This window comes from Hemibagrus wyckioides, linkage group LG06 (assembly GCF_019097595.1).
Source record: "Hemibagrus wyckioides isolate EC202008001 linkage group LG06, SWU_Hwy_1.0, whole genome shotgun sequence".
Lineage (NCBI taxonomy): Eukaryota > Metazoa > Chordata > Actinopteri > Siluriformes > Bagridae > Hemibagrus > Hemibagrus wyckioides.
In genome coordinates this window covers 7,464,498-7,482,072 of record NC_080715.1, presented here as the reverse complement: position 1 = coordinate 7,482,072, position 17,575 = coordinate 7,464,498, and the positions used below count along the sequence as shown (strand labels likewise).

Below are 17,575 nucleotides of genomic sequence, written 5' to 3'. Positions count from 1 at the left end.
TTAAATGTTGGTGTTTGATGGAGAGTGTTGTTGAATGTTGGTGTTTGCTAGAGTGTGTTAAATATTGGTGTTAATTGGGGAATGGTGATTGATGGAGAGTGTTAAATGTTTGTGTTAATTGGAGAATGTTAAATCTTTCTTGATGGAGAATGTTGCTATATGCTATATTTTTCATGTAGAATGTTGTTAAATTTTGGTGTTTGATGGAGAATGTTGTTAAATTTTGGTGTTTGAGAATGTTGATGGATGTTCGTGTTTGATGGAGGATGTTGATGAATGTTGGTGTGTGATGGAGAATGTTGTTAAATGTTGGTGTTTGATGGAGAATGTTGATGGATGTTGGTGTTTGATGGAGAATATTGATGGATGTTGGTGTTGATGAATGTTGGTGTTTGATGGAGGATGTTGATGGATGTTGGTGTTGAATGTTGGTGTTTGATGGAGGATGTTGATGGACGGTGTTGAATGTTGGTGTTTGATGGAGAATATTGATGGATGTTGATGAATGTTGGTGTTTGATGGAGGATGTTGATGGACGTTGGTGTTGATGAATGTTGGTGTTTGATGGAGGATGTTGATGGATGTTGGTGTTTGATGGAGGATGTTGATGGACGGTGTTGAATGTTGGTGTTTGATGGAGGATGTTGATGGACGTTGGTGTTGATGAATGTTGGTGTTTTAGGGAGGATGTTGATGGGTGTTGGTGTTTGATGGAGGATGTTGATGGACGTTGGTGTTGAATGTTGGTGTTTGATGGAGGATGTTGATGGACGTTGGTGTTGATGAATGTTGGTGTTTTAGGGAGGATGTTGATGGATGTTGGTGTTTGATTTAGAATGTTGATGGATGTTGGTGTTTGGTGGAGAATGTTGATGGATGTTGGTGTTTGGTGGAGAATGTTGATGGATGTTGGTGTTGATGAATGTTGGTGTTTGATGGAGGATGTTGATGGACGTTGGTGTTGATGAATGTTGGTGTTTTAGGGAGGATGTTGGTGTTTGATGGAGAATGCTGATGGATGTTGGTGTTTGATGGAGGATTTAGTTGAATGTTTGGGGGTCACTGACTAGCTGCATTTGTATTCTGACTGTGCTCAGGTAGAAGACGGAGAAAAATGGAGAAAGAGCAAGGCAAAATAAATAAGAGCTTTTACAGAAAAGCCTGCAGGTGAGGCTTTTTGGCTGTCATTGATTTATTCAAAGTTCAGCCATGATTCCTGAAGCATTTCAGCTGTAGACTCACACTCCCTCAACAATGATCCTACAATATACACATCCTAGTGTAGACTTCTCCATTTTATCCACTGCCTGAAACATTCGCTGGGACTCGCTGTAAAGTGGACAATTTTTCTGCAGTAATGTATCTGGTCCTCTTGGGGAAGTGGGGATGATACATGTGCAGATGTACTGAGGATATATACAAACCATTTGCTGCAAATAATCAGCTATAAATGCATTGCTTTTCTGGAAAGCTTTTTTCCCTCAGTACACCATATTACCCCTATTTTTGACCCAAAACACTACTGTACACTAAATTACCCCCACTGTAGACCCAGTTACCTCATGCTACACCCTAATGCACCCACCACAGAGCCTGTTACTTCAACTCTGTTGTATTTCCCCCATTGCAGACCTAATTAACCCAATGTCCACCCTAATACCAACTGTACACCCCATTACCCCACTGTAGAATTTATAACCTTCACTGTACACTCCATTACCACTAATACCAACTGTAGTCACTATTATCCTCACTGTAGAATATGATCTTCATAGCACACCCAATTACCCCACTGTAGACCCAGTTACTCCACTCTGCACCCTAATACACCTTCTGTAGTCTGTTCAACTCTACATCATATTACCCCCATTGCAGACCTAATTAACCTAGTGTCCACCCTAATACCAACTGTACACCCCATTACCCCACTGTAGAATTTATAGCCTTCACTGTATTACCCCACTGTAAACCCAGATACATCACTCTACAACCTAATGCCCCCACTGTAGTATGAGTTACTACACCTGTACACCATATCACCTGTCCCCATTGTAGACCCAGTTAACCCAATGCCCCCTTAATACCAACTCTAGACCCTATTGACCTTCATAGCACACCCCATTACCCCACTGTATACCCTACTACCCCCACGGTAGACCTAATAACGTCACTCTACACCCTAATACCCCCACAGTAGTTAGTTACTTCAGATGTAAACCATCACACACACCCCACTGTAGACCTAATTAACCCAATGTCCACTCCAATAAAACTGTTGATCACTGTTATCCCCAGTGATCTATTTATGACCATCATAGTACACCCGACAACCCCTAACTGCTGACCATGTTATGTCACTTTGCACACTAATAGACCCAATGTAGTAAGTGTGCATCATGTTACCCCATTTTAGACCCAATTAACCCAATTCCCACCTTGACACCAATTTTATTATTCTCATTGTAGAGCCACTTGCCCACACTGTAGGCCTTGTTACCTGTACTGCCAGACCTATTGCACTCATTGTACACCCATCCATCGTATTGGGCTTTTGATTCCATTGTAGACCCTGTTACTCCCCCCATGCACCATATTACCTCTACTGTACACTATTACATTCATTGTAGTGCAATAACCCCATTATAGACCCTAAGCTCATCTCTCAATATATTCACACAACAGTCCCATCCCCTTCCTTACTCTGACCTCTTAGTTGTTGTAGCCCAGTGGTACAGTAGTTGGGATAGTATTTACTGTATGCTATACCCAGACACACACACACAGGTTCATACTGCAAAGGCAATATAACTGTACTAACATGCTGCAGCTGCTCTGTGTTTGCTCTGTCCTCATTTCCGCTGTAAAGTAGGGCACGCCGGGAACTTAAGTAACAGCAAGGGGTTAGAGACACCCATAATACACAGAGAGAAATTGATTATGAAAAGATAAACGTTCCTTTCTTTCTTTTGGTTACAGTTTTTCCTTTCGCTGGGTTATAAATAGCTGCTGGAGGAAGTAAGAAACCTGAGAAGAGTTTAGGAATCTAAAGGAAGTGTATGAGCAGGAAGATTAAAGTGTGCAGCTGCTTACATAGATTATTGTTTGTGTGTGTGTGTGTGAGAGAGAGAGAGAGATGGAGAGAGAACATGGGATTACTCAAAGGAATTGACCACATGGCCATGGACATGCATACACGCACACCTCCACTGCTCCCACATAGTGACTCTTTCACTCACTTTCTCTTGTAAGCAGACATACACACTTTCACAGACACATACTTTTCCTCTCTCTCTCTCTCTCTCTCTCTCTCTTTCTCACACACACTATTAGATATCACATCCACAGGCTTTTCTCTGGAGTGCCGCTGACGCAGCTGTTGTGTTTCCACAGCTTGGATATCACACAGCTAAAGCTGCAGCCTGCGCGAGCATCGTGTTAGCGCTCATCTTCAGCCGGCATGTCCACGCTTTCCTGCTTTTCTTGCAGCTTTCAGACCTCAGAGGCTTATATAAATCCCAGTAACCTATTCCTCATCCTAGTGCTATGGCTACGGTTATGCATGTCTTGCAGCCAGTGTAGGAGGATGGGGGGGATTAATCACAGTCTCATCTTCATTTAAAGTGTTTGAGACCTGGTTATGAAAAAAACCCACTAATATCAGATTTCACCCTGTAGATAAGTTTTATTCAAGAGCACAGTAAATTGGTGATATTGTTTATTTGTGATTTGTTTAAGTCTCCTTATACCATGGTACTGTTTGAATTCTTCAATCTGATTGGCCAGAAAGTGTTGATTCATTACATATGGACTTATATGGCAAATGCTCAGATTATCATAAGACTAAAATATTAAAAAAAATAAAATATGTTGCTATTTATCATGTATTTAAGATCTAATAGCTAATCTTGTAAAACGCAATATATCTAACATTTCTGAATTTTGTAATAGTATGTTTATTTTATTTATTTTTTTAATTATTTATTTATTTATTTATTTATTTATTTATTTATTTATTTATTTATTTATTATTTTTAGAGAAAAAAAGGGAGTTGACTGAGGGAGTGACTGCTTATAGCTGCTACAGCTATAGCTGTTGGTGGTAATGGTCCTGCACAAATTATGCCACCTTGTTGATTATTTTCCCAATAATCCGGTAGAGGTTCAAGCAAACACCCTAGGATGGTACGAACCCTATACTATCCCAAGAACACGCTGAGCCTAAGGAATCTCTCTCTCTCTCTCTCTCTCCCCCCCCCCCCCCCTTCATAAGCCCCATGTGAGTGTGTTTCTCCGTGGAAACGACAGATGGCTGCTGGAGGTCACGGCTCTCCGGCCGCTTCTAAAACCATAGGGAGGAGCCTAGGCAGGGCACCAAGCAAACATACACTCGCACACATTCCAGACCTCCACCCTCACACACCTCATCCCAGCAGGCTTCATTAGGATGTAAACTCTCCTGGTTTTCACCTGTGTGTATTGCAGTGTTTCATTTAGGAAGTGAGTGGACACACTGGTATTTTGGACATACCCCCGAATCACTCCACATTCGTTTCCCATCTCAGGCATGAAGACTCCTTTGAGTCCGGCACAGCTGATGGAGAACAGTCCGCCGTACTTTCCCGTCATGGAGCTGGACGGAATGGCGGACGTTTCGACGCAGGAGAGAAAGAAGCTCCTGTATTCGCTCTGTGAGGTGTGTAACATTCAGCTGAACTCAGCAGCTCAGGTTCAGATGCACTACAACGGGAAATCCCACCTGCGCAGAGTCAAACAGCTCAACAACGGAGAGAGTCCACCAGCCAACAGCAGCAACAGCGTCCCAAATCCTCTCTCCACGACAATTACAAGCAGCAGCACAGGTGAGGCTGTTTTACCTGTTTTACCTCAACTAACTGCACAAACACATGAACAATGTTCACTATACTTGCTGCTAAGATAAACTCAAGTTTTCCCAGAGTGTATTTAATAGTTAGCAGTGACATAGCATGACAGGGAGGATCCGATACAATTGCTGTTGTGTGATGTATTGTGTGAGGTCAAGTGTATTAGTGATGTCAGTTATCATACCTGAAATTGAATCATCTTAATAGAGCACAGACACAATATCATAAATAATCAAGTCACACTATCACTATCATGCTCTCACTGTCTAAATGGATAGACAGTGGGAGTATGAGATTGCATCGGTGCATTGTTTCTGCAGGGTGAATCGAATGAATCAAAATTAGGGTAAATCGGGTGAATTGAATAAATGAAATTTAAGGTGAATCAAATTAATCAAAATTAGGGTGAATCGAATGAATCAAAATTAGGGTAAATCAGATGAATCAAAATAAGGGTAAATCAGATGAATCAAAATTAGGGTGAAATAAATGAATAAAAAGTAGGGTGAATTGAATGAATCAAATTAGGTTGAATCAAATGAATAAAAATTAGATTGAGTTGAACGAATCAAAATGAAGATGATTGGAATGAATCAAAATTAGGGTAGACTGAATCAAAATTAGGGTAAATTGAATGAATCAAAATTAGGGTGAATCAAAATTAGAATTAAATAAGTTAAATCAAAATTAGGGTGAATCATATGAATCAGAATTCGGTTGAATCGCATAGGAGTATTAAATCGAGTGGGATTATGAAACTGTATCTGTGCATTACTTCTGCGGGGTGAATCAAATGAATCAAAATGAGTGTGAATTGAGTGAATCAAGTGAATCAAATGAATCATAATTAGGGTCAATCGAAAAAATCAAAATTTATGTGAATCAGATTAATCAAAATAAAATTCAGTTTGATTCCAGTTCATTCCAAAGAATCAGAAAAGTGAGTTGTTATATACTTCACTACTGAATTAAGTGATTGTGAGTTGGAATGTAGGTCCGTGATGTTAATGTAACCTGAATTTGCCTCACTGACTCACAGCTTCAACTCATCGTTCCTTCCAGCATTTACTATTATTATTTTTTTACTAATTTGCTTAGGGATATTATGTAAAAAAAAAAAAAAAAAAAAAAATAAATAAATAAATGAATAAAATGAGGTATGTATTTTTTTTTTTAATTTGTGATAAAAAAAAAAAAAGAGCAGTGTTGTCGCTAGTTACTTGACCACTATCACTAGCGTTCTATGAGTGTTTTATCCACAATGCACAAAAACTCTGATCTAAATCATTGCCTTGTTGCTAGCAATGACATTTTTATCTGAGTTCTTTGCTGCCATGAGAGAGGGAAAAAAACCATGCTATGCTAACAAGCCATTTTGTTTATGAACGTCTACACAGATGAGAGTCCAAACGAGCCCAAGCCAGTTTATAGCTTCACCCCCTTTTTTTTAAAAAAAAAACAAGTCCAGGGTTGTTTGGTGTATCACTGGTGAGTGTGTGTGAGTCCAACAAGTGTGTATGAAGCCAGAGGTGGCCAAATGACAGGCTGCCAATAAGACTCTAGTGAATTAACTGGTGGAAAAGTAGCACAACGGTTATAGACATTATGCAGTCTCTTCTCAAGGCGCAATAACAGCCAAACGCGTGTTTTGCGGACACACTGAGGGACAGAGCATGTGTGAAATGGATCCGTTGGCATTCAGTGACGTGGCGAGTTGGTCATTTTATTGTGTGATTATTCACAAATTTTATGAGGCTTCAATGTGTGAAGGCTTTTTTTTTTCCAGCGTGAACGCCCACCTGCTGAGATTTTGCTGCTCAAAGATGCAGATGTCTGAAGTAATGGTGTATGTGGGAAGGGTGCCAAAGAGATTATGTATACAAATGGCATATTCTAGACTGTGTCACACTGAAACCACATGACCCTACATGAACACTGACATTGGGTTAGATAAAAATGAGACGATTCATGGGTGATGGCAGTCCTAAAGAAGCGAATTCAGTGTCACAAGCCATGAAGCAGGAAGAGCTGCCAGTCATATACCTGAACTAAGCTCTCAGTAAAATGTTTACCTCTAACCTGCTGAATCAGGGTTGTGGATAGATTTCGAACCAAGTTGTTCATGTTTGTTGTTTTGTAGTGAAGGCTTCTGTAACTGTGCTTTACTGAAAAATACACAACATTTTAATTACCAACATTCACTAATATTCGCAGCAATTCATTAACAAACACTAGCAAGCACCATTATTCCCTAACAAACACTATTGCAGTATATCTGAGCATTCCACAACACTGTTAAACACCAACAGTCAACATACACTATTGAACAACATTCAACAACAAGCACTGTTAAAAACACCAACATTCATCAACATACAATATCAAACACTAAAATATCCCCAACATACAATATCAAACATGAACATTCAAAACACAGTATCAAACACCTATCTAACACCAACATTTACCAACAAACACTATTAAAACGCCAACATTCAACAAATGCTATTAGACGCCAACATTCACCAACGTACATGATCAAACGCCAACATTCACCAGCGTACATGATCAAACGCCAACATTCACCAGCGTACATGATCAAACGCCAACATTCACCAGCGTACATGATCAAACGCCAACATTCACCAGCGTACATGATCAAACGCCAACATTCACCAGCGTACATGATCAAACGCCAGCATTCACCAGCGTACATGATCAAACGCCAACATTCACCAGCGTACATGATCAAACGCCAACATACACAATAATGTACCAGCATTCACTGTCAAAACACTTTCAAACACAATCATTCACCAGCAAACACAATAATACACCACAACATTCACTAGTATTTCCCATCAAACTTACATGGCCTATTCAACACCATCATTCCAATACAAACACTATCAATCTCATCACCATCATATGCTTTTTAAAACCACTATACCCCATCTGCCACCACTAAACACCAACAAACATCAAATCCCAAACTGGCAAACCCCATCAAACCTCAATATTCTCTTTCAAACACCACTGTATACAAACACCATCAATCCACCACTATCAAATAACAATACCTCTATTTTACACACCTAGATTGTTAAACACCATCATTCCCATCATAGAACATCAAACCTTAAGTGTAATTGATTTGGATTTAAAATTTTGAGTCACACAATGGTCAAGAAGTCACAGAATCACACATCAGTATAGTGTTCAGTCTTGTAGTGTTTAGTGTTTGTTAGTAACACGTTAGTAACACACTTGGAAAGGGTGTGTTGAGGGGTGTGTGTGTGATCAAACAGTGGAGGTGTAACTTAGTCTTGGTGGTGATGTAATGTGTGCATTGTGAGCTGCTATATGTAATTACAGCAGGATCCTCTGGATCAGGTTGAGAGGAAGAGAAGCGTGTGCTGATGTAATGCAGTGTCAGATTCTCTGTAGGTTCTGCTAACGTGTGATTAGTATTCCTGTGTCCTCTCATGTCCTGAGAAGGTTCTTCTTACTGCTGTCATGTAGAACCACACAACCTGGTGCTAGAAACCCTTCACTATCTAAAGAACCAGTGAGGAGCTTCTCAGAATGTTCTGGAACTTTGTTTCTTCATTGAGCTTTTCCGTCCGTCTGTCTGTCCTTCCGTCCATCTCTTTCTTTCGTCCTTTTTCTTTCTTTCTTTCGTCCTTTTTCTTTCTTTCTTTCGTCCTTTCTTTCTTTCGTCCTTTTTCTTTCTTTCGTCCTTTTTCTTTCTTTCTTTCTTTCATCCTTTCTTTTTCTTTCTTTCGTCCGTTCGTCCATCTGTCCTTTTGTCCTTTTTTCATCTTATCTATCTATCTATCTATCTATCTATCTATCTATCTATCTATCTATCTATCTATCTATCTATCTATCTATCTATCTATCTCTGCTTTTGTAATGTTGATGTATCTGGACATTTGGTTTGAAATTATTACACTGGAAAACTCTGTAGGCATCACTGATCATGTTCTAAATAAATCTGGAATTCAAGACTGTGTGTGTGGGTGTGGGTGTATATGTGTACCGGTGTTTTGACAGCATTTTGTAGAATCCACAAGATGGCAGTATTGGCATGTTGTGGGGAGTGAGCAAAGGCTTTACACTGTATTGGAACACCCACCCACACACACACACACCACACACTCTGCAGCTTCCTCTCAGGTAAACACAACATTCTCCCTAAGACAGAGATGAGTCTGTGTGCATGTGTGTGTGTGTGTGTGTGTGTGTGTGTGCGCCTTTTTCTGTTAAATTACTTTAAATATTTGAGGTATTTACTTCTGTGATGCGTCTCTCTGAGAAACCCAGCTGAGTGCTAACAAACGCTCTCACTAAACTCCCTCAATCATTTTTTTTGGCCCAAGCTGATAAACACAAAGGAGCCATGGGGAGGAAGAGTACACACTAATCTTTACTACCACCACAGCCACCGGTTTTAAAGAATATCAATCGATTCATAAATTTCAACAAGAACATTTGCATATTCTGTTTATCATGGACAACAATGAATAGTGTTTAAAGGAGCAGCTGGCTCAAAAGTGGGGTTTCTTTTCTGTACAAATCTCTCTCTCTCTCTCTCTCTCTCTCTCTCTCTCTCTCTTTTCTAGCTTCTTTGTGGAACCCTTGCTGATAGGAACAGTTTGTTGTAAGGAGCTTTGTAGAACATTTTATGGTTCAGTGCAGAGGAGGAGAGAAACATATTGTTGACCTTCTAATGTTTTTTGGCAGCAAAAGCTGTTTCTCTCATTAAGCCTTCACTTAGTGAATGAGTAAGACGTTTGTAGACTCTGTGAACCTGTCTGTCTTCCCTTCTGTTGTCTGTATTTCTTTTTGCCTGCCTTTCTGCCTGTCTGTCTGTATAGTCTACATGTCCATCCATTCATGACATTAAATTGATTCAGTGGAAGAGGAGAGGTTTAGTTTGTCCATCAGTGGGATTTCACAAGATTAAGAGTGTCTGTAGGATTGAACTGTATTGCTGACCTGTAATGAAGTGTCCATCCATCCATCCATCTATTCAGCCAGCCAGCTATCCATCCAGCCATCAGTCCATTTGAACCACCCAGGTGTCCATTCATCCAGCCATCCAGCCAATCCATCTATAAAGCCAGCCAGGTATTCATCCTACCATCCAACCATCTATGTATCCATACATTGAGCCAGTCAGCTATCCATCCATTCATACATACATCTTTCCATTCACTGAGCCATCCAGCCATCCATCCATCTGTCTGTCTGTTTGTCTGTTTATCCTTTAATAGCCAAGCAATATGTTTTAGCATTATAGCCACAAAAGTTCTAAGCTCCTCCTCACTCCAGCTGTATTACCATGGAACTGTCTGTGTTTTTTTTGTTTTTTTTACTGTTGAGAAATTTAGTTTTTCATAAAAGATGGACTATATAAAAAAAAATCACATAACTGAAGCGTTTTCAAAACATTTCATGTGTTGAAACCAGTTTATCTTCTGAAGTCATACGAGGACAATCATACGGAAAATCTTATGAATAGAAACCTGCTTAATGAGTACCACTTGTCTCAATAGCATCTATTTATTTAGCAATATGTTCAGAGAAAAATTCCTCTTTTATCTTGACACATCTATTTAAGATCTCCCTGAAAAATCGAACAATCCTTAATGTGTGGAAAATTCCCTGGAAGCGCTACCTACGTGTTCATCAAGCTGGCTGTATTTTTACACGAAAGCTGTAGCTGAGCTCATCAGCAGCGTTGGAGATTCATGTTTGGGAAACGGCTATGTTGCGTTGATTTTTGCATATCCAAGCCAATACGCTAATCATGTTTGATTTCTCAAGATTACACAAGTACGGGAGAGTTTAACCAAGCTGAATTCTGCCGATTAGTGATCAGTGAGAACGTTATCTAGCTACATGAAAGAACATTGCTGAATATCCGAGGAAGTAAATGGTTCATATTTTCTACTTAAATGAGATAATATTATACTCATATTCACTCACCTGCTGTTGCAGGAAGAATCTAATTTATTTTTGCCTTCAAGGCTTAGAAAAGCGCTACATCGCGCTATCTATACACATCCATTAAGCGCTACACACCTGCACACTAACTTGGGTCTTCACTAAGAATTTAGCATAGTCCTAATACAGAATCCTGCACTTTAATGGCCTTCATTTCAAACAGAAAGAAAAATGTTTCTACATTCTACATACATTGCACTGGCATTAATGCTTTATATTTCTAGCTTCACTGCTAGGGAAAAGTTTTTGCTCTATGCTCGATTGAAATATTAGTTCAAACTTCAAGAAGCGGAGGAAAGAAATCTTAGATGCATTGAAGCGTTGTTGTGCAACAATCTCTCTCTTTTTATGTCAGAAATTGTCTTTGCTGATGAGTTTCTGATGGCTGCTTATTAATAAGTAAAAGGGTTGGGTTTAAGCATAGGATTAGCACAAAATGTGTTTAACAAGAATCCATGCTAATGGCATGAGGGCGTTCTAAAAATGTAATTGTTATTATTTTAATGAATAATTTGGTGATTACGTCCCAAATAACGGTATCAGTCAGTATCACACAATCGAACTCATCTTAAATAAAGAAAAACAGAATGAGAGGACTTTTCTTCTCATGATCTTTGGATAATGAAGTTTCTCGTTGAGTTTGAGTGAATTTAGCTAAAATGTACAGTTTTCATTTGCGAATGTAATATCAGTGGCACACAAATAGGTAAATGAAGCTGGAAAAGATCAGTCTGTAGATACTTGTAGGATCTGTGTAGTTGTGTTATTGTTGGTAGTGACAGCATCTGATAGCAACTCTAAGACAAATGTAGCCTCAAGGTAACTTACAGACTCATGATAATATACAGTCTTGCAGTAACTTTTCGCCTCAGTAATTTATAATCTCAGTAAATTTTACAGTCTCACATTCATTTACAGTCTGAATAATTTACAGTCTTAGTAATTTAGTTTAAATAATTTACAATCTCAGTAATTTACAGTCTGAATAATTTACAGTCTATTTAACTTAGTCTATATAATTTATGGTTTATGTAATTTAGTCTCTGTACTTTAGTCTCATTAATGTATTGTCTCAGTAATTTACAGTCTCAGTAATGTATTCTCAGTAATTTACAGTCTCAGTAATGTATTGTCTCAGTAATTTACAGTCTCAGTAATGTAGTCTCAGTAATTTACAGTCTCAGTAATGTATTGTCTCAGTAATGTATTGTCTCAGTAATGTATTGTCTCAGTAATTTACAGTCTCAGTAATGTAGTCTCAGTAATTTACAGTCTCAGTAATGTGTAGTCTCAGTAATTTACAGTCTCAGTAATGTATTGTCTCAGTAATGTATTGTCTCAGTAATGTATTGTCTCAGTAATGTATTGTCTCAGTAATGTATTCTCAGTAATGTATTGTCTCAGTAATGTATTCTCAGTAATTTACAGTCTCAGTAATGTATTGTCTCAGTAATGTATTGTCTCAGTAATGTATTCTCAGTAATGTATTGTCTCAGTAATGTATTCTCAGTAATTTACAGTCTCAGTAATGTATTGTCTCAGTAATTTACAGTCTCAGTAATGTATTGTCTCAGTAATTTACAGTCTCAGTAATGTATTGTCTCAGTAATTTACAGTCTCAGTAATGTATTCTCAGTAATGTATTGTCTCAGTAATTTACAGTCTCAGTAATGTATTCTCAGTAATTTACAGTCTCAGTAATGTATTCTCAGTAATGTATTCTCAGTAATTTACAGTCTCAGTAATGTATTCTCAGTAATTTACAGTCTCAGTAATGTATTCTCAGTAATTTACAGTCTCAGTAATGTATTCTCAGTAATTTACAGTCTCAGTAATGTATTGTCTCAGTAATTTACAGTCTCAGTAATTTAGTGTCTTACATTCATTTACGGTCTGAATAATTTACAGTCTCAGTAATGTATTGTCTCAGTAATTTACAGTCTCAGTAATTTACAGTCTCAGTAATTTACAGTCTCAGTAATGTATTCTCAGTAATTTACAGTCTCAGTAATGTATTGTCTCAGTAATTTATAGTCTCAGTAATGTATTGTCTCAGTAATTTACAGTGTCAGTAATGTATTGTCTCAGTAATTTACAGTGTCAGTAATGTATTGTCTCAGTAATGTATTGTCTCAGTAATTTACTGTCTCAGTAATGTATTTTCTCAGTAATTTACAGTCTCAGTAATGTATTGTCTCAGTAATTTACAGTGTCAGTAATGTATTCTCAGTAATGTATTGTCTCAGTAATTTACAGTCTCAGTAATGTATTGTCTCAGTAATTTACAGTCTCAGTAATGTATTGTCTCAGTAATTTACAGTCTCAGTAATGTATTGTCTCAGTAATTTACTGTCTCAGTAATGTATTGTCTCAGTAATTTACAGTCTCAGTAATGTATTGTCTCAGTAATTTACAGTCTCAGTAATTTACAGTCTCAGTAATGTATTGTCTCAGTAATGTATTGTCTCAGTAATTTACAGTCTCAGTAATGTATTGTCTCAGTAATTTACAGTCTCAGTAATGTATTGTCTCAGTAATTTACAGTCTCAGTAATGTATTGTCTCAGTAATTTACAGTCTCAGTAATGTATTCTCAGTAATTTACAGTCTCAGTAATGTATTGTCTCAGTAATTTATAGTCTCAGTAATGTATTGTCTCAGTAATTTACAGTGTCAGTAATGTATTGTCTCAGTAATTTACAGTGTCAGTAATGTATTGTCTCAGTAATGTATTGTCTCAGTAATTTACTGTCTCAGTAATGTATTTTCTCAGTAATTTACAGTCTCAGTAATGTATTGTCTCAGTAATTTACAGTGTCAGTAATGTATTCTCAGTAATGTATTGTCTCAGTAATTTACAGTCTCAGTAATGTATTGTCTCAGTAATTTACAGTCTCAGTAATGTATTGTCTCAGTAATTTACAGTCTCAGTAATGTATTGTCTCAGTAATTTACTGTCTCAGTAATGTATTGTCTCAGTAATTTACAGTCTCAGTAATGTATTGTCTCAGTAATTTACAGTCTCAGTAATTTACAGTCTCAGTAATGTATTGTCTCAGTAATGTATTGTCTCAGTAATTTACAGTCTCAGTAATGTATTGTCTCAGTAATTTACAGTCTCAGTAATGTATTGTCTCAGTAATTTACAGTCTCAGTAATGTATTGTCTCAGTAATTTACAGTCTCAGTAATGTATTGTCTCAGTAATTTACAGTCTCAGTAATGTATTGTCTCAGTAATTTACAGTCTCAGTAATGTATTGTCTCAGTAATGTATTGTCTCAGTAATGTATTGTCTCAGTAATTTACTGTCTCAGTAATTTACTGTCTCAGTAATGTATTGTCTGTAATTTACAGTCTCAGTAATTTACAGTCTCAGTAATTTACAGTCTCAGTAATTTAGTGTCTTACATTCATTTACGGTCTGAATAATTTACAGTCTCAGTAATTTATAGTCTCAGTAATTTACAGTCTCAGTAATTTAGTGTCTCACATTCATTTACGATCTGAATAATTTACAGTCTCAGTAATTTACAGTCTCAGTAATTTAGTGTCTCACATTCATTTACGATCTGAATAATTTACAGTCTCAGTAATTTACAGTCTCAGTAATTTACAGTCTCAGTAATTTAGTGTCTCACATTCATTTACGATCTGAATAATTTACAGTCTCAGTAATTTACAGTCTCAGTAATTTACAGTCTCAGTAATTTAGTGTCTCACATTCATTTACGATCTGAATAATTTAGTCTCGGTAATTTACAGTCTCACAGTAACTTGAAGTCACTGATTTAGTCTCACTTGTAACTTACAATTAAGTTACAATCTGTAAGCGGATGAACAAGTCCTTAAATACAAAGATTTACAGATTTGATGACACTTTATTTATTTATTTATTTATTTATTTATTTATTTATTTATTTATTTGTCTTTCTTTCCTCTTATTTAATTGCCTGTAGTGGTTGTGTGTGTTTTTTAAAAAAGACTCTGAATCTAGTTTAGCATTACAGCAGTGTATCATGGTCAAGACTTCTGATGTTAACAGATGGCTCCCTGTTGGACTGGATTTAACACATTTTCTTCATATCTTATGGACAAAACTCTAAAAACAAAAACACCTTCTGACCAATCACATTAGAGAACAGCGCTGTGGTACATTGATCACGGAATTATTACCTACACTCATTTTGATTCAAGCGCTTAATATTTATGCGTATTGATCATGCACGGTCTGTAGTTCTGGACTGAAGACAGTTATTGATTTTAAAAAAAGAAAAGGGGAGAGATTGTTCATCTTTAATGTTGGATGCCTGCATGTTTGTTGTGCAGAGTGTGTATGTGTGTAAATCATCACACACTCGCATCAAGCAAGGTGTTCATGGACAGATCTGGTTGGTGATGTTCATGTTTTTTTGAGGTAGGTGTGAGGATTCTGTGAGAGGACCACAGTTTGGTCAGCGCTAACCTGGTAACTACGGTAACTACCCTCTCTTGATTCAAACACTGGTGCTGATGGATGAGGCGTCAGTTTCAGTTGGAAGCTGTTTAATTAATATGTGAGCTGGAGGACAGGGACGTATGACGACCTCAGTGTTGCCAGTTTGAAATATTTAGTTACGCACGCATATTTGGCAATCTCACACACACAGACCTCTGTGGCTCTTCATGCATGAGTGGAAGTGTTACAGTTCATTTGATCTGCAGTGATGAGTGTCGGTGTGTCTCACAGCATCGTGCAGGGGGGTTTGCTTCAATTTGTGTGTGTGTGTTTAATTAGATTGTGATTGTGTGAATACATGTGTGGGTGTAGGCATTTGTTTGTGTGGGTCTGTGTCTGCACTGAGCATGTAGGCATTTGTTTGTGTGTATGCAAGCCTGTATGCATTTCTATGTGTAGGCATGTGTGTGAGATGTGTGGATATGTGTGAATGGTGTGTGCGCGTGCATGCGTATGGTGTGTGTGTGTGTGCATGTCTGTGTGTCATCATGTATGTATGTGAGTGTGTGTGTGTGTGTGTTTGCATGTGTGAGTATATGTGTAGTGTGTTTGTGTTATGCATGTGTGTTATGCATGTATATGAGAATGTGTAGTGTGATCGTGTATGTATGTGTATGCATTTCTGAGCCTTTGTGAAATCATGTGTGCATTTGTCTATGTGCATGTGTGTAGAGCAGGTATCTGTGATTTTGTGTGTTTGTATGTGTGTGCATGTGTAGAGCAGGTATCTGTGATTTTGTGTGTTTGTATGTGTGTGCATGTGTAGAGCAGGTATCTGTGATTTTGTGTGTTTGTATGTGTGTAGAGCATGTATCTGTGATTTTGTGTGTGTGTGTGGAGCATGTATCTGATTTTGTGTGTGTGTGTAGAGCATGTATCTGTGATTTTGTGTGTTTGTATGTGTGTAGAGCATGTATGTGATTTTGTGTGTGTTTGAGCTGCAGGTCAGTGTTGTCTGTGTGTGGTGATACTAACCAGCGTTGTGTGGCCCAGATGTTTTGTGAGAGGTTAAGCCAGCCAAATACACACACTCACACACACACACACACACTCATTCCCTGGTTCCCTCTCTCTGTCTCTTACCGGACAATACAGTCTGCGGGTCTCTCTTTGCGGAAAATGTGGAGCAGCATCCTGTTGAAAGGTGTGTGTGTGTGTGTGTGTGGGCAGCATTCCGGTTCCGTTCTGTGTAGGGACTGGATTTGTTTATGAGCTCAGAGTAGCAGCCAAGTCTATTGCAGAAGTGGTGTGTGTGTAAATGCATGCCGTTTTCCATGTTCATGCCCATGGGGCACCACTAATGCACCTCCTCATGGGTACATGCGTGTGTGTGTTTTATTGTGTGAAGGCATCATCATGTGACAGGCCCAAGTGGAGATCCTCTGAACTGACTCTGTGAAAGACTAGATTTGGAACAGGGGTCAGTTGGGTAATTTATCTTTGTGTGTGCGCGCGCACATGTGCCTCTGTGTGTGTGTGTGTGTGTGTGTGCGTGCAAGCACATGTGCTGTGTGTGTGTGTGTGTGTGTGTGTGTGTGTGTGTGTGTGTGTGCAAGCACATGTGCCCGTGTGTGGGTGGGGGTGGGGGTGTGTGTGTGTGTGCAAGCACATGTGCCCGTGTGTGTGTGTGTGTGTGTATCAGCCTGTCCTGTGTTTTTTTTTTTTTTTTTTTTTTTTTTCTGCTCCCTATGGGGGGATTAGTAGGGGCTTCAGCTGTTGGAGCTTTTTAATTAGAACACAGCCACGTGTTGCTCTCAACACTGATGTTAAATCAGAGGAGACAGGCAGCGGGTGTGATGAAGCAGCTCTCGATAAAACCACAGAGCATCTGATAATCTCTAGCTGCTGTTTGTTTAGTGCTAACACCGCTTACTGACCAGCGCTGAGGCCACAGAGGCTGAACTCACAGATTTACAGAGATGAAGAGAGCTCCATGGGATTGGGTTCATCTTAAACAATAGATAATATTCTAACACACTGACCAAATCATGTCACATTTCATGCCTAATGAGTATGTGTGCATATGTGTGCATATAAATGTGTGCTTTTGTGTGTGTGCGCTTTTGTGTGTGTGTACGTGAACGTGTGCATATGTGTATATGTGTGTGTTTATGTATGTGTGTGTGAAGTCTAGTGATTGATGTGAAAGTGACAGTGCAGTAGTGGAATATTAAGCCCAGGGATG

At 38.4% G+C, this 17,575-nt stretch overlaps 1 protein-coding gene across 4 annotated transcripts in view; it reads left to right on the top strand.

Moving 5' to 3' along the window:
- znf385b (zinc finger protein 385B) overlaps positions 1-17,575 on the top strand; it is a 225,347-nt gene that overhangs the window by 37,853 nt on the left and 169,919 nt on the right. For all 4 annotated transcript variants that reach the window (XM_058393037.1, XM_058393036.1, XM_058393034.1 and 1 more), the window contains exon 2: positions 4,563-4,859. In XM_058393037.1, the coding sequence (XP_058249020.1) occupies positions 4,565-4,859 (295 nt within the window). In that variant the 5' untranslated portion in view covers positions 4,563-4,564. The remainder of the gene's footprint in view (positions 1-4,562; positions 4,860-17,575) is intronic.